Raw genomic sequence first — 18,889 nt, forward strand, 5'->3', positions numbered from 1 at the left:
TAATATTTTTTGTTAATATTTAAGTCCTACTTTTAACATGCTCTTTATAGGAGACAGTCAATAGCCTTCAGAACACCTTAGCAACATTTTAGCAACCGTTTAGCAATGCATTGGTAAATATACACAATAGCCTTCTAATTACATAGCTTTAGTTGCTAAAATGTTCAGAATGGAGGACAAGGATTTGCCAAAGACTATAGAATACACAAGACATGTCATTCACATATTTTTTTAGTTTTGCATGGGGAAAAGTGTAACAGTCGATATGGCGAATGAAGCCCCACCTACTAGTACAGTAGCCAATCAGCTATCGCTATAGACTGACATATCTCCGGGAGAAAGCTTGGACCAGACATGTGCTTTTACGACAGTTTCAACAGTCAGCGACAGTCAACAAACGCACTGGAATCACAGCGAATACTTGCTTTACAGAATATATATCCAAATAAAGCTTTAATATGTAATTTTAAATAAACCAAGTGCACTTGAGAAGTTTTTTGTAAAGTTTTTTTGAGCAGCGTGATCAGACGATCATTATCCAGAAGATGATAGTGTGAAGAACGACCATAAATGAGGTTGGTGTAGTGATCTCATTGCTTTTGAGTGTGCATGTGCATTAGCTCGGACACCTGAAAATAGGGCAGTTTTGCCCGACACTTAGAATTGAAACTTAAAAGACGGTTGTTGTTTCATTTTATTGGTGATTCCACATATGTAATGTAATTGTAAGCTTGGCTAACAGTTTTGGAGAATTTGATGTTTCCTTATTCAGACAGAATGCCAAAGCATACTGCCTGAGAGGCATTTCAAAGATGGCCGTCAAGTGAAATGGCTTGCCTTAAAGGGACTTTGAATTTGCTAAGCAGTTGTTAAGGTGTTCTACTGTAGATGGTTTCTACTACACTGCTAAGTGTTTGCTAGGGTGTTGTTGTGGATAGTTGCCAAGGCACTGCTAAGCAGTTAGGTTGTTCTGAATGGTTGCAAAGCCATTGTCAAGCAGCTTCTAGGGTGTTCTACTGTAAATAGTTACCAAAGCGATGCCAAGAGGTTAGTGGGGTATTGTGGATTATTGCCAAGACATTGCTAAGCTGTTCCTAGCAAGCTCTGGATGGTTACTCTTGTGTTGTTAAGTGCTCACTATGGTGTTATGGGTCATTGGCAAGGCATTCTTAAGCAGTTTTTAAATAGTAGATGTTACCCAGACCAATGCAGAAGACATTTGGTTGCAAAGACATTGGTAAGCAGTAGCTAGCTTGCTCAACCATGGATTAGCATTGCTTAGCAGTTTCTAAGAAATGCTATGTGAGTGTCTTGCTATTCTAGGTGATTACCAGGACTTGGCTAATGGCTGCTGAGTTTCTAAAAATGTCTTGAATCCCTTATTAAGGCTGATTTATACTTCTGTGTTGAGTGATCGGCACAACCCACTGCACAAGCTTTGTGCATAGTCGTGCATTTATACTTCTGCATGAGGTTTGTGTTGCTCTGCAATAACACTTCCAAAACACTAGCAGGCAGTAGGTTATTTTCCTCTGTGTCAAGTTTATTCACAGGTGTTTTGTTCTTTCTGAACGATACTGATGCGTCCTAATTCACGTAGCCTACTTATACTACACCGTAAAAGTATTAACTTAAAGTATCTACTTTTTTCCTCAATATTTTTATTTTATTTTTTCCAGATATTATACAAACATACAATTGTATATGAAAAATAGAAGTCCTATCAGCAAAGAGATGACATGAAATACATGGCAATAAAAACAAGAAAACTGTCGAACTCTTAAATCAAACTTACACTTTTCTACTCCCTTCTATCCACCAGCTCTCCCATCAGAAAAGTATCTACTTTTGAGTGTGTAAGAAATGAGTATGCAGGCTTTGGGACATTGTACTTCCTCGTTAACAGATCGTTATGTTGCTTATACGTGCCCTGTCAATTATCTCGACACATCATCCAAATTTCTTTCATATTTAATATCCTACTACCATATTGGAGAAGCAGCAGCAGGATAATCTGCCATTCGCGAGTCTTTCATGCAAAGAAATCTCAGGTCTTTGGGTAATTAATGTTAACGTTAATCTATCTATCTGTCTGTCTGTCTGAGGGCTATGCAACTGTGCAAAGTCTATGCCGGACCATACGTGTGCGCTTGATGCAGAGGTATAAATCAGCCTTAAGTCTCTTATACTGTCAAAACTTTTATTGTTATTGCTAACTCAGCTCAACAAGTAAATATATTATCGATATTAGGCAAAATCTCGTTATCTGAGTATCACTACCAAAAAAAGTAAAAATAGATAAATGAACATATACCACAGCGGCGCGGTGGCATAGTAGGTAGTGCTGTTGCCTCACAGTAAGAAAGTTCGAGCCTTGGCTGAGTCAGTTGGCATTTCTGTGCAGAGTTTGCATGTTCTCCCCATGTTCGTGCTCCGATTTTCCCAAAAAGTTCTAAGACATGCGCTATAGGCGAATTGGGTAAGCTGAATTGTAAATAGAGTGTGTGTGTGAATGACAGTGTATGGGTTTTCCCAGTGATGGGTTAGAGCTGGAAGGGCATCCCCTGCGTAAAACATATGCTGGATATGTTGGTGGTTCATTCCGCTGTGGTGACCCCTGATTAATAAAGGGACTAAGCTGAAAAGAAAATGAATGAATTAATGAAATATATACCACTGCTGCAAAATGTAAGATATAGATGTGCCTGCTAATAATAAGTACACAAGTTATCAATACTGACTTAATCTGTAAAGTTGAGCACTCACGTTCATTTGCACATGATGATTAAACAGTATCTACTCTGTAAGCAAGAGAAGATTTTCTGATGCCAAAGAAGGAGGTGAAGTCGCAGCACTCAATGCTTTGTCAATAATAAATCTCAGGGCACAGGCAGGCCTTGTCACCGTGAGTCTCAGGCAGTCTTGACAAATAGAGCTCTGGCTGGGACACATCTGACTGGGTATAGCTGCCCAGTTTCCACTGTAAAAACTGTTATTGCTTCCTATAGTTTATATCAACATGTCACAGACTAAAATGCTTCTGTATGAAAAAAAGACAATTGAACGCTTGAATTTTCACTGAATATCTTAAAACTGCTAAAAACCAAAAAAGTTGCTATAAGTGTTTGAATTTATTTGATGCAGATGGTAAATGTGCCCCAGCAAAAGCATTGTGGGATTGTTGACACAGTGAATGCCACCTGATTTACTGTACCGAGACGTCAATAGGGTTGTCCATAGCAACGACTGCATCCACAGAACCAGGCAAGTATCTTTAACTACACTGCCGGTCGAAGACTTGCATAGTTAAGTGCAGTTAACAGCAGTAAACAGCACACTCAATCTCTAAGCATTTAACACCTCTGACAGTTCCTCGCTCTCACGGCTGACACCTGGAACAAGTGAGCTCGAAAACACACCGGAATATGTTTGGATTTCACGTTTGATGGAAGTTTTGAGCTTGACAGCATGAAAAAGCATTGAGAGGAACCTGAAAAGAAGGGAGAAATGAGAATAAGTTCCATAAAGGGATTCATAAATAACTCCAAGTTTCCCGAGGGCGTTCATAGTCTCCCTCTTACTCATAATCAATAACCATTAGACACAGATTTCGTTCCCCCAATGTAAGAGAAATGGCATAGGTTAAGGTGGTGAGATGAGGTTTGAGTCTGAACAAGTGCAGGAGAGAATCACGAAAAGAGAGATGGAAATGGAAAAGCAGAGATTTAAACATAGTGATGGAAGTAAAATGAATGAACAATACAACAAAAGATATAACAATTGACAGAATGTCACAAAGACAAACAGAATCATAAATTATACTGTGGATAGAATAAAAGATAGACTGATAGAATTACAGGAAGAACAGCAAACAGACTGATATACAGCAGACAGAATGTTTGAACAATTGATAAAACCAACAGACACAGACGGACGGACGGACAGACAGACAGACCAAAGGAAGGAAGGAAGATAGATAGATAGATAGATAGATAGATAGATAGATAGATAGATAGATAGATAGATAGATAGATAGATAGATAGATAGATAGATAGATAGATAGATAGATAGATAGATAGATAGATAGATAGATAGATAGATAGATAGATAGATAGATGGCCGGACGGACGGACGGACGGACGGACAGACAGATAAGCAGACGGACAGACAGACAGACTGAAGGAAGATAGATAGACAAAGACAGACAGGCAGAATGAAGGACAGACGGACAGACAGATAGATAAGCAGACAGACAGACCGGAGGATGGATGGATGGATGGATAGATAGATAACCAGACAGACAGAATGAAGGACGGACAGATGGACAAAAAGACTGACTAAAGGAAGACAGACAGACAGAAGGACGGACGGACAGACAGATAAGCAGACGGACAGACTGAAGGAAGATAGACAGAAAGACAGACTGAAGGCAGAATGAAGGACAGACGGACAGACAGATAGAAAAGCAGACGGACGGACGGAAGGAAGGAAGGAAGGAAGGTAGACAGACAGACAGACAGACAGACAGATAGACAGATAGATAGATAGATAGATAGATAGATAGATAGATAGATAGATAGATAGATAGATAGATAGATAGATAGATAGATAGATAGATAGATAGATAGATAGATAGATAGATAGATAGATAGGCCAAGAGATTCAGCAATACAGTAAGATCACAGTTTCAGCAACGAGGCTCTGGGGAGCAGTGATTGACACTAGCGTGGACTCTAATAACTAAAGCACACACTGGCTGAGCTGCCCACTACAGCCATGCGGGACGTATTAGAGATCTCGGGCTGCCAACACTCTCTGTTCTGAGTGCAGATCAAGTTGTAATCTCGCAGCCAGAAAAGCTGCCTTCCACAGAGCAAACCCGAGCCCGAATGCGTGCGTGTTTGCTTGCAATCACCCAGGGCACAATTTGTTCAATCCATAAACCGGAAATTGACAAGAAGAGGCAGATTCATGTTCTCGCAGCAAATGAAAAACCGTCATGGTTTTACCCAGAAGCTTGGATGGTAACGCTTTCTTTTACAACCCGCAAAGTACCGCGTAAGTACAGTGAAATTACAGTGTACTTTTCTGTACGTACTGTGTAAGTATAATGAACGTATGTGTAGGTATGAGGGAACAAACCGTAATGCTTGGGTAAAAAAGGGGGTAACAACCAGATGTTCATCACGAAAATTACCGCGTAAGTACAGTGAAATAACAGTGTTCTTTTCTGTACCTATAGTGCAAGTATAAATAACGTTTACGTAAGTATAAGGGAACAAACTGTAATGCTCGGGTAATAAGGGGGTAACAACCAGATATTCAGCATGAAAGGTACCGCTTAAGTACAGTGAAATAACGGTGCACTTTTCTTTAAATTGCAAAAGAACAAACCATAATGTTTGCGTAAAAGGGGAGTAACAATAAGATATCCATCACGCAAAGAAGTATATTAAGTTTACGATGTACATTTCTTCAAGTATTGTATACATATAAAGAATTATGCAAGGATGGTGACAACCTATTGCTATCTGCAAATGTACTGTATATGCACCTGCGTGAGTACATTAGTACTCTTATTCAGTGCTTGGGTTTTATATGGGGTGTTTAATGAATAAAAGGTTTACAACCTGTGAAATTATGAACCCTTATTGTATACTGTATGTATTTTAAATCTGCAATTCAATATAAAATATATTTCCATACACTACTTACCTTATGTTTACTCGTCGATCTCACCAAAGCCATCAATGTCTCCATAACTCACTATCAACAAATAACTTTGCATGACATAGGCCTACCGTCAGGGTTCAATGCAGATTAAAACAGGCTCGCATCTTTACTGCTGTTGCACAGGGGGGCTAACCGTTGCATTTCAGTAAATGTATAGCTGATGCTTTATAGAAAAATCTAGTAATTTAGTCTTCAATCAATAAAAACTGCTGCTGTAGTTTACTCTGTTCTTAGTGTTCAAGTATACACTAGTATGTTAAAGTTCAGCTTCTTCCCTCTTTGTTCCCTGTAGTTAAAGGGTAAATACAGTATTTGTTCCCTCCTTGTTCCCTGTACTTACAGGGTAAATACCACATTTGAGGGTTGTAAATTAAAGTGAAGCTTTGTTCCTCCCTTGTTACCTGTACTTACAGGGTAAATACCACATTTGAGGGTTGTAAATTAAAGTGAAGCTTTGTTCCTCTCTTGTTACCTCCTTGTTCCCTGTACTTACAGGGTAAATACCACATTTAAGGGTTGTAAATTAAAGTGAAGCTTTGTTCCTCTCTTGTTACCTCCTTGTTACCTGTACTTACAGGGTAAATACCACATTTGAGGGTTGTAAATTAAAGTGAAGCTTTGTTCCTCTCTTGTTACCTCCTTGTTACCTGTACTTACAGGGTAAATACCACATTTGAGGGTTGTAAATTAAAGTGAAGCTTTGTTCCTCTCTTGTTACCTGTAGTTAAAGGGTAAATACAACATTTGTTCCCCCCTTGTTCCCTTTAGTTTACAATGTAAAATCTTGAAGGCAGTGAAATAAATATACAAACACACAATATATTTCTTCTTTACTTTGTAACCTTTATTTTAATAAATAAGCATTTTAAAAGACTTCATATTAATCAAACATTGTCTTGTCTATCATTGCCTATACTCATTCATTTTCTCTTCGGCTTTGTCCTTTTGTTAATCTGGGGTCGCCACAGTGGAATAAACCACCATCTTATCCAGCATATGTTTTACGCAGTGGATGCCCTTCCAGCTGCAACCCATCTCTGGGAAACATCCATACACACCCACTCCCACACATTCACTACGGACAATTTAGCCTACCCAATTCACCTGTACCGCATGTCTTTGGACTGTGAGGGAAACCGGAGCACCCGGAGGAAACCCACGCGAACGCAGGGAGAACTCCATGCAGAAACCTTCTTGATGTGAGGAAACAGCACTACCTACTGTGCCACCGTGTTGCCACCCAGCTGCAACCCATCACTGGGAAACATCCATACACACTCATTCACACACATACACTACGAACAATTTTACCTTACCCAATGTCACCACATATTTTTGGACTTGTGGGAGCACCCGGAGGAAACCCACGCTAACATGGGGAGAACATGCAAACTCCACACAGAAATGCCAACTGACCCAGCCGAGGCTCGAACCAGCGACCTTCTTGCTGTGAGGCGATTGTGCTACCCACTGCGCCTGCCTATACTCAAACAGCAAAATAACACATTATTTCCTTCCCCCTTTTTTTCTGGCATCTCTTGCTTGGCTTCCTCTTCTGCTCTTCTCAGCTTCCACTGAGGACTCTGATGGTGAGTGGCTGATGAAATCCCATGGGTCTTGCTGCTCTGCATTTATATAAAATATATAAACAGACAGAAAGGCTTTTAGTAAGCTATAGACATGTTTATTTTCCTGTTTAATGTGTGTGTAGTGGTTGTCCAACAATTTCACACACTAAACATTTACAGATACCATACAGACACTATACATTACTTACTATCAAACAAAAGTACTATCATCAGATCATATGGGAGATTGTGATCATTTATAGTGATAATAATTAAAGCGCAGAGGGGAAAAGGCTTAAATATATGTGCAGGCAGTATAGACTTTGAAGTAAAGATTATTTGCAGTTCAGTGTACATATTTAAATTCTGTGTCACTCATTAAATGGTAAGTAAATGTAACATTTGGGTTAACTACCCCTAAGGTTAGTTTTTGATTAAAGTACATGTCTTAACCCATCATTAGTCCTAAATAAAGTGAAAGATAACATAATATGGTTGATGTACTGTTATGGACCCTTTTTACATTTCAGCACAGTGAATGGGAAAGTACAACACATTTTTTTTACAATCTTCTTTGCTCAAATAAAATGAAAACTTTACGATGGTGTTGTCTCGACAATTAGAAAAATAAAAATATAGTGTGAAACTGATAACGCCAGCAAGAAGAGAGAATAACTTCTAATTTACTCATGACCATTGACACTGTTTGAAACACCTCGCACATGTAATCATATTATATAATGCATACGTAGATACAAATAAATGTTATTTTATAAAAAAAAATCATATAAAAAACTCAAGGATTTTAGATCCTGATGATCGTTAAACGCGTCATAACAGTGTTGTGAAAAGGGTGTAATTGTTAAAAATAGGTACAAACTTCAGATATAAACAAAAACCTAAACAAACACTTATATGTACATAACGTCATAAAAATACTTGTTTTATTTACCTCGCGCTGCCGTCCTTGTACTGCCGTGAACAGGAAATTCTGGGAATGGAGGACGGAGAGTTGAATCGATTCGTCTTCAACAAACCGATCAGTGTGACATCAAAACATCGCGAGAACAACAGACAGCTCCGTGTGCATTAGAAATCCATCTCGCGATATTGTATCACTTCAGGTACGCGCCTACTGATTTGTTGATTCAAACGAGTTGTGAATCAAGAAGCCTCTAAAGATCCGAATCAAACTGCAGCAGAACGCCACGAGGTTTTTCAGACTTTTGGGACGTTTGGAATTGCTCCGTCTTGTCACAATGTAACACATGTGAGTAAATCGTTGTCAGTAAATAAGGCTATTGTTACGATTAGAAATTGTGCATTAACCAGATTATATTTATTTTGTTTCATTTGTTTTTAGCGTAAAATTAACGCTAGTTCATGGCCGAATCTAAACGGCCAGCAGCGAATATTTACCAATGTTTACTGTCGTTTACTTTGCACATCTTAGAGATGTTGCCAAAGTTCCTATGGATTTAGTTTCTTCATGTCATTCCAGAAAGACTGGATGATGAGCAGGTCAGATCTCTGTGGCTGTTGTCATACTGACTGTGCTGACGATTTTCTCCCTTTATACGTTAATTACAGCAAAGTTAATGACAAAATTAATGTTTGGAAATGTAAATTGATATTTTCTGTAGCATGCCAGTTTGATATATCAATACCCCCCCCCCCCCCCCCCACCCAATTACTAGTAACGTTTGCCTAGGACTTTAGCACAGTAGCCTACTATTTAAGCCTTTTCCCCTTTGCGCTTTAATTATTATCACTATAAATGATCACAATCTCCCATATGATCTGATGATAGTACTTTTGTTTGATAGTAATGTATAGTGTCTGTATGGTATCTGTAAATGTTTAGTGTGTGAAATTGTTGGACAACCACTACACACACATTAAACAGGAAAATAAACATGTCTATAGCTTACTAAAAGCCTTTCTGTCTGTTTATATATTTTATATAAATGCAGAGCAGCAAGACCCATGGGATTTCATCAGCCACTCACCATCAGAGTCCTCAGTGGAAGCTGAGAAGAGCAGAAGAGGAAGCCAAGCAAGAGATGCCAGAAAAAAAGGGGGAAGGAAATAATGTGTTATTTTGCTGTTTGAGTATAGGCAGGCGCAGTGGGTAGCATAATCGCCTCACAGCAAGAAGGTCGCTGGTTCGAGCCTCAGCTGGGTCAGTTGTCATTTCTGTGTGGAGTTTGCATGTTCTCCCCATGTTAGCGTGGGTTTCCTCCGGGTGCTCCCACAAGTCCAAAAATATGTGGTGACATTGGGTAAGGTAAAATTGTCCGTAGTGTATGTGTGTGAATGAGTATGTATGGATGTTTCCCAGTGATGGGTTGCAGCTGGGTGGCAACACGGTGGCACAGTAGGTAGTGCTGTTTCCTCACATCAAGAAGGTTTCTGCATGGAGTTCTCCCTGCGTTCGCGTGGGTTTCCTCCGGGTGCTCCGGTTTCCCTCACAGTCCAAAGACATGCGGTACAGGTGAATTGGGTAGACTAAATTGTCCGTAGTGAATGCGTGTGAGTGAGTGTGTATGGATGTTTCCCAGAGATGGGTTGCAGCTGGAAGGGCATCCACTGCGTAAAGCATATGCTGGATAAGATGGTGGTTTATTCCACTGTGGCGACCCCAGATTAACAAAAGGACAAAGCCGAAGAGAAAATGAATGAGTATAGGCAATGATAGACAAGACAATGTTTGATTAATATGAAGTCTTTTAAAATGCTTATTTATTAAAATAAAGGTTACAAAGTAAAGAAGAAATATATTGTGTGTTTGTATATTTATTTCACTGCCTTCAAGATTTTACATTGTAAACTAAAGGGAACAAGGGGGGAACAAATGTTGTATTTACCCTTTAACTACAGGTAACAAGAGAGGAACAAAGCTTCACTTTAATTTACAACCCTCAAATGTGGTATTTACCCTGTAAGTACAGGTAACAAGGAGGTAACAAGAGAGGAACAAAGCTTCACTTTAATTTACAACCCTCAAATGTGGTATTTATCCTGTAAGTACAGGGAACAAGGAGGTAACAAGAGAGGAACAAAGCTTCACTTTAATTTACAACCCTCAAATGTGGCATTTACCCTGTAAGTACAGGTAACAAGGAGGTAACAAGAGAGGAACAAAGCTTCACTTTAATTTACAACCCTCAAATGTGGTATTTACCCTGTAAGTACAGGGAACAAGGGAGGAACAAAGCTTCACTTTAATTTACAACCCTCAAATGTGGTATTTACCCTGTAAGTACAGGGAACAAGGAGGGAACAAATACTGTATTTACCCTTTAACTACAGGGAACAAAGAGGGAAGAAGCTGAACTTTAACATACTAGTGTATACTTGAACACTAAGAACAGAGTAAACTACAGCAGCAGTTTTTATTGATTGAAGACCAAATTACTAGATTTTTCTATAAAGCATCAGCTATACATTTACTGAAATGCAACAGTTAGCCCCCCTGTGCAACAGCAGTAAAGATGCGAGCCTGTTTTAATCTGCATTGAACCCTGACGGTAGGCCTATGTCATGCAAAGTTATTTGTTGATAGTGAGTTATGGAGACATTGATGGCTTTGGTGAGATCGACGAGTAAACATAAGGTAAGTAGTGTATGGAAATATATTTTATATTGAATTGCAGATTTAAAATACATACAGTATACAATAAGGGTTCATAATTTCACAGGTTGTAAACCTTTTATTCATTAAACACCCCATATAAAACCCAAGCACTGAATAAGAGTACTAATGTACTCACGCAGGTGCATATACAGTACATTTGCAGATAGCAATAGGTTGTCACCATCCTTGCATAATTCTTCATATGTATACAATACTTGAAGAAATGTACATCGTAAACTTAATATACTTTGCGTGATGGATATCTTATTGTTACTCCCCTTTTACGCAAACATTATGGTTTGTTCTTTTGCAATTTAAAGAAAAGTACAACCTTATTTCACTGTACTTACGCGGTACCTTTCATGCTGAATATCTGGTTGTTATCCCCTTATTACCCGAGCATTACAGTTTGTTCCCTTATACTTACGTAAACGTTATTTATACTTACACTATAGGTACAGAAAAGTACACCGTTATTTCACTGTACTTACGCGGTAATTTTCGTGATGAACATCTGGTTGTTACCCCCTTTTTACCCAAGCATTACGGTTTGTTCCCTCATACCTACACATACGTTCATTATACTTACACAGTAAGTACAGAAAAGTACACTGTAATTTCACTGTACTTACGCGGTACTTTGCGGGTTGTAAAAGAAAGCGTTACCGCTTGGATATTTGTATCTACAGGAAATGAAGTAAACAAACTACATTCTGCAGCTTACTTACCCAATATGCAAACATAAACTCACTTGGCACAGAATTTGCTTGTCAGAAATGTCGTACTAGCAGTGGTAGATGTTTGTGAATATTCAGGCTGAAGACAGCACCAATTGGGGATTAATTATCTATTTGCTGCAAACCAGGGGTATCGATAGACCCAATCGTCAGTGCCCCAGTAATTGCTTTGAGACACTATTTACTTTATATGCAAGTGTATGTATTAGGAGTGGTAATCCCAGAATAAATACACTATTCTCTATGTATAACCAAACCAACGCTGGAGAAGGCAATGTAGTTTAATCAAAAAGCAAACTGAGCATGTGCGCTGAAAAAAACACACCTGTGCACCTCACGCACCGTTCCTGCATGACGTTGACGCGCTGCTCTGCTGCCGGTGTAAGTCCCGTCTGTTAACATGCACGCTGAATATATATATGTATTTATGTTTATATTATTATTATTATTATTATTACTATTATTATATTATTCTTGGGGAATATATTATATTTTGGGGGGAAAAAAAAAGTTTTTCCTAGCAATCACCCAACAACCACCTAGAACACCCTAGCAACCACTAAGAACCGCCTAGTAATCGTTCAGAACACCTTACCAACGCCTTATCAACCACCTAGCAAGAAATTAGAACACCCTAGCAACCACCTTGTAACACCCTGGCAAAACCTTAGCAACCACTCAAACACCATATCCACCGCCTAACAAGAAACATGCCAGTCCATACTAGTAATATGCTAACACATGTAGTTATCTATATGCCAACTGTTTCAAAACTTCTTAAAACTACTTCAATTATTGAAACTGTCAAACTTTCTGACAAAGCTCTCTCAAGTCTGTCTACAATCTTTACTTTTCTAGTAAACAGTTAATATCTTAATAACAGGCATGTAATAAGCCAGTATAGTTAATAGCATGGAATGTGACTTAAGCTGAAGTGTTCGTATTAGCAATGTGCTAGCTGAGATTATCACATTTTTAGACTTCATTTAGGATGAGAGTGAAAGCTAAAAGTCTTTGTTTTTGTTGTAAGACAGATATTATATAGTGATAGTACAGTGATACTGCTGGTTAACTGTTTATATATAATAACTTAGATTTGATTTTAATTCATAACTTAATTTGACTATGTGCGCCTTTTGTTAAGCTGTTTTGAAGCAATGATTATTGTAAAAATCACTATAAATAAACTTGAATTAAACTGAATATTAATATCAGAGTCTATTTTACCTATATAAGTAATTTTTGGAACAGATCAACAACCAAGACATTTCAGATTTTGCTAGTTTTATAATAAAAAAATATTGTATGTCTCAGAGCAAAGCTGCAGTGTTAACTTGCTGAATGAATCTGTTTAATGAATCAGGTGAGCCGATGATTCAATGATCGATTCAGAAGGAGTCACTAGCTTCATTTTAAAATGAATCGTCTGTTTTGAATGAAACATTTGAATGAATGATCTAATGATTCAATCATAAAGACAGGGACTTCTGCATTCAAATAGAATTAAGCGAAGTTTACATATAAACTAATTTCGAGAGGATCACATGCTTATGATTGCTTGCGGCTGGTCTCGCATTATTCTGATTCACCAATCAGACGATTCCTAAGCCACTATAAATACCCTAAGTTCCATATAACAGCCATCTTTGTTTTAAAGAATCTCCCCTTCCACCCCTACTCCTCCTCCTTTCCTAGATGGGTGGCACAGTGGCCCAGTGGTTAGCACTGTTGCCTCACAGCAAGAACGTCACTGGTTCTAGTCCTTATCAAGCCAATCAACGTTTCTGTGCAGAGTTTAGACGTTCTCCCCATGCTCACATGGTTTCACCCTGGATTCCCCAGTTTTCTTCCACAGTCTAAAAATATGCAACTTAAGTTAATACCTAAACCAAATTAGCACCACAGACATACTCCAAGTAGTTATCTCTTAAGAGCAATCACTATCTGTTCATTAGTTACTACAGCAGGGGAGTTCTCGAGTTCTACCTGAGCTCAAACTCCCCTCTCAACTTACAAAAGGGAGGGAGCCTGGGGCTCGAGGATCTTATGAGCTCAGGGTTCTCTCGCAGGATAGCATGCCAAGCAAGCTTTATAATCAATCATCAGCTAAGTGTGAACTCTTGAAAACTATTTTAAATATACACTACCTGACAAAAGTCTTGTCGTCGATCCCAGTTGTAAGAGCAACAAATAATAACTTGATTACTAGTAATGGAAAAATGTAAGAAGGTAGATTTTTCCGATGAATCATCTGTTAACTGCATCCCAATCATCGCAAATACTACAGAAGACCTACTGGAACCTGCAGGGACCCAAGATTCTCACAGAATCAGTCAAGTTTGATGAAGGAAAAAATCATGGTTTGGGGGTTACATTCAGTATGGGGGCGTGTGAAAGATCTGCAGAGTGGATGAAAACCTCAACAGCCTGAGGAATCAAGGCATTTGTGCTGCCCATTACATTAAAAACCACAGGAGAGGGCAAATTCTTCAGCAGGTTAGCACTCCTTCTCATACATCAGCCTCCACATCAAAGCTCCTGAAAGCAAATAAGGTCAAGGTGCTCCAGGATTGGCCAGCCCAGTCACCAGACATGAACATTATTGAGCATGTCTAGAATAAGATGAAGGAGAAGGCACTGAAGATGAATCCAAAAAATCTTGATGAACTCTGGGAGTCCTGCAGGAACGCTTTCTTTGCCATTCCAGATGACTTTATTAATAGGTTATTTGAGTCATTGCAGAGATGAATAGATGCAGTCCTCCAAGCTCATGGGAGTCATACACAATATTCATTCTTTTTCCACTGCACCATGACTTTATATTCTATACTGTACATTATTTCTGTTAAGTGACAAGACTTTTGTCTAAGCAAAGTCAGACCTTACTGTCCTAATTAAATCATTAAAAATCAAGGCATGATCATATTTTATATTGGTAAAATAAGCGTAATCTAGAGCCCTTTGCCTTTCATATGAGCCACTTCTGAAACTTCTGATCAACTATAAGTCAAGTTATTATTTGTTGTTCCTAAATCTTGGATAGGCAACAAGACTTTTGTCAGGTAATGCATATTTATCATTTAATATGAATGATCATTGCTTATTGTAACCAGCAAACTTAAGAAAATCCTTGTGACTTTAACCTAACATGAAGACTGATATTTTTTGCTTGCTTATCATATTTGATATTCTATTTATCCCGTCCCAAAGGATGAAATTACTTCTGCGTTTCCTATCCGGCAGTTCTAGAGTTATTAATATTCATATCCACAGTAAGTCAACATAAACCACAGCTCTGAAAAGAAATGGGTGTGTTGGTTGTTTGGCGCATCAATTTTCAAGCTTAAGCTGGATTTACAGACATCTAAGCACTGTTACTTTCAGTTACACGTCAATTTAAGGTCCTGAGGTAAATCGCACATGTCTGTCCTGTCAGGGAACAATTCCTGTGGTCTATTGTACAGGCAAAGAGGGTAAACATGAAAAGTGCATCAGTCTTTAATACACCACAGGGGATGTGCGCAGTCCATTAACTCTATCAGCTCACTTTAAATCCTCTCACAGTTCAATCTGTCTGAACTCCAGCTCATGCAAAGGTCAAAGGTTAACTTTAGTACAGAAGAAGCTCCTTTCGTTCACCTTTGATCTTTGACCCTATTCGGCTCTCGCTCTTCTAAAGTCTCCTACTGAGAGACGCTGCTGCCTCATAGAGATGAGAGATAAAACGCCAATTTCTACTTAGACAATATTCAGTGCAATGGCTGGAGAAAGTGCTCCGAGACTTTGGGTGTGGGGGATTTTAAAAGCACACAACCCTGAGTGTGTCACAATTCAGGAATTCTGACAACTGACCCAACCTTTCCAGAGCTCAGCGCTCAGAGCCTTAAAATACTCCCCCGCAGGCTAATGTTTCATTCTGCTCAGCCACAACTGCAGCACTCTCACACAGAAACAATGACAGTACAACACCTGACAGGATGAGGAACACAAACACAACAAGAATGTGGAACTAATATCAGCCAAAACAGAATAAATGAAAGAAATGCAATTTTGCAATACATCCAGACATGAAAGTCAGATCTATTGTTTGCAATTGGGATTGCAGAAGTTTAAAAAGTTTTTCTTTTGAATGAAAGACAGTTTGGTTATTTGGAACACTTGAAGAGTTCAGATGCAAAAACCTCTTAACGACATCTGTAATTGAAGAGTTCAGATGCAAAAACCTCTAAAAGTTATCTGAAATTTTCCTCTAAAATGAGCATTTTTATCAGGCTCCTCTGTATATATTCAGTAACATCACTTTTATGGCAAAGAATACGTCCTTTTCCGTGTCTTTAAAGTTGGAATATGTCAACATAAACAAAGGAGGCTGAGATAAATGTTCTTTTTTGATGGAAATTTCAGACGGCACTAAGAGGTTTTTGCATCTGAACTTGCATCTGAATTTTTCACAAAAATAAGCATTTTTCTGAGGCTCCTATGTTTGTTGAGTTATTTAACTTTCAAGGCAATGAAAATAACTTGTTTGTAACTTTAAAAGTAAAATTACTAAGCCTATTCATAGGAGTCGGAGAAAAAAAAGCTAATTTTAAAAGAAAATTTGGAGGTTTTTGCATCTAGACTCTATACTTGCCTAATCTGGAATGGTAATATTATATGAATTAAATAATAATAGTATTATAATTATGAATTTCTTTGTTTAACTAGTGTGAGAGAAACTAATTCAAATCAAAGAAAATTGGTTAAAGTATCAAAATAAAGAGAACTTTTAAACTATTTAGTCTTGCATTCATTCGTTCTTTTTCCTTTGACTTGGTTGCTTTATTTATCAGGAGTCGCCACTGTGGAATGAACCACCAACTTATCCAGCATATGTTTTACACGGCGGATGCCTTTCCAGTAGCCAGTAGCCTTTCCAATTTAGTTTATTTAATTCACCTAGCGCATTTGTTTGGACTGTGGGGGAAACCAGAGCACTCGGGGGAAATCCACGCCAGGACTTGAACCAGAGACATTCTGGCTGTGAGGTGACAGTGCTAACCACTTTTTCCCTCTTTATTTTTACCATAATTATTAATCAAACCTTTGGATGAAAGCATCTGCTAAATGATTGTGAATGTAAAAGTGTTCAAGTTCTTTAATGCACACACTTGTTGCACAACAGCCCAAGTAAACTACAAAAACATTTTGCTTACATTTTAAAAAATCCAATTTAGTGATTTTTAAACAAGGCATACGTAAATACATGCAAATTCTTTTTGTGCCTATAGTGAAAATCTGAAATGCTCAAATTAATTCATTCAAATGCTCATGAGTCATAACTTTAATATTTAATATTAAAATCCATACTATACCAGTCTAATATGTCAGACAAATGCAGTGATTTAACCAATACGCCAAAACCCATAAGCACCACGGTACTGTGATAGGAGCAATTCCATGCAAATGTCAACCTTGCCATGAAAAAAACATTTTCGTCATGAGTTTTTTGTGTAAGCAAGAATTTTACAGCACTTTAAAACCACTCAAAATTTCCCTGTTAATGTTTTCAAACAATTAAATTTGATTTACCAAAGTCACACAAGTGGCAATTTCACATCAGTCACATCCATAACAGAGCTTTTTCCTTATAAATGCAAAAAAGGTCAAACAAAATAAAATCAATCATTTTTGTTCTACAGTGAGTCAACTCTTATCCTTTTGATTAGCAATGTTTTTTGGGTTGTCGAGTTTAAATCACAGAATTTTTGCAAAGTATGTTGTATGCTGTAAACTCACAGACTTCTCTGGTCACATCCAAATCACATGATTATTTTCCTCATTTAAAATATGAAAAATGTTTACAGATTGAAGTTTTTCTGATCTTCTAACTCTGTGGTCAGTTGTTTTGGAAAATATAAACCAATCGTTCAATATAATGTTGACATACTTTCTCTGTGATTTTATGTTTTGGGATTTTACAGCAAATGTCACATCCATAATGTTGGATTTATTTGTAGTTGTCTTAAAGCACTTGCATTATTGTGGTGGTTGTTTTTTGTACTTTTTATTATTAGCATGCTATAAACTGGAAATACCCAAAGTTCTATAAGGCATACCTATTAACAACAAGTTTACTTTTATATTATATTATAAAATTATATTAAACATATATGACCAATAAATGGCCAAAATATCAAAGCATGATGCTATTGTACATGAACTTTAAGCCATTTAGCCAAAAGCGATTGTAAACTGTTTAAAGGCTGTTGTATAAGTTCTTCTGAAATGCATGAAATATCGCAATTCTTTTCAATCTTAAACAAAATTATCGCTATTAATACGGAATAAATGCATTTTAGCTGTTTAAATGTGTCCGAATATTTCATGAGACCTCTCTATACATATGATTGGGATTGTTTTCAGCTTTCAAGAATATTTTAAAGAAAGTTGAATGCGTTCAGCATCAAGCGCTTAATATAACGGTAACCAATAACATTTAAATTATAAGAATCACCACACAATATAAATCCATTATACAGCCATATAAATCAGAGATTTTTTATCTTCTACATGTCTCGCTAACTCGATTCTTCACATTCTCACTCATTCAATGAATGATTTAACGGAACCCCGTAGTCCAGCTCAATATTACGAGTTATGAATTTATGAATGAATGTTGAGACAGAGTTGTCCATCATCCTTCTGACTGACAGCTCTGAGGCGGTAAAGTATCATCAGCTCTAACAAACTTACCGGCATCATGATTGCAAGACGGCGAAATCAAACAGAACGACCAATATATAAACATGAACGTCTATGTTAAACTTCCAAAAGAAGAATGGACTATAAATTAATTTATTAATAGTGTTATTCAAGCTCTCAGTCAGCGCGTTATGAGTTTTGTCCTGTGAATGTGGAGAAAGGATGCGCCATCTGAACTGGGTCATTTACGTCACAACGGCGTCCCAATCCACTGGCTTCGGTGTTTTGTGCAGGTTTTTATGGCAAGCCATTTTAGCGTTAACTGATTATTTAAGTTTGGTTGAATCATACTTATGTATTATTTAAAGAATGTTTGCTTGTTTCCACTCCAGAGATTAAAATGGTAGGTTGCGACTTTTTATTCCGACAATTTCCAACAAAAGTGTTTAGACCATTTGGGATGTATACAAAAACAATGGTCCCAGCATATTGGTCCTATTCAATTTTTTAATTTTAAAGCTTCACAGAA

General features: G+C 37.8%; 1 protein-coding gene across 6 annotated transcripts in view; it reads right to left on the reverse strand.

Annotated features, from left to right (window-relative positions):
* The window catches only part of ppp1r13ba (protein phosphatase 1, regulatory subunit 13Ba), a 77,475-nt gene extending 58,882 nt beyond the window's left edge, over window positions 1–18,593 (reverse strand). For 5 of the 6 annotated variants that reach the window (XM_087289267.1, XM_087289263.1, XM_087289266.1 and 2 more), the window contains exon 1: window positions 18,412–18,593. In XM_087289267.1, coding sequence (XP_087145393.1) covers window positions 18,412–18,420 — 9 coding nt within the window. In that variant the 5' untranslated portion in view covers window positions 18,421–18,593. The remainder of the gene's footprint in view (window positions 1–18,411) is intronic. The other variant, XM_088651258.1, reaches the window with a different exon arrangement.
* Window positions 18,594–18,889: the final 296 nt, after the last annotated feature.

The sequence above is a fragment of the Danio rerio genome, chromosome 17, assembly GCF_052040795.2.
Source record: "Danio rerio strain M-AB ecotype USA chromosome 17, GRCz13ab, whole genome shotgun sequence".
NCBI classification, from domain to species: domain Eukaryota; kingdom Metazoa; phylum Chordata; class Actinopteri; order Cypriniformes; family Danionidae; genus Danio; species Danio rerio.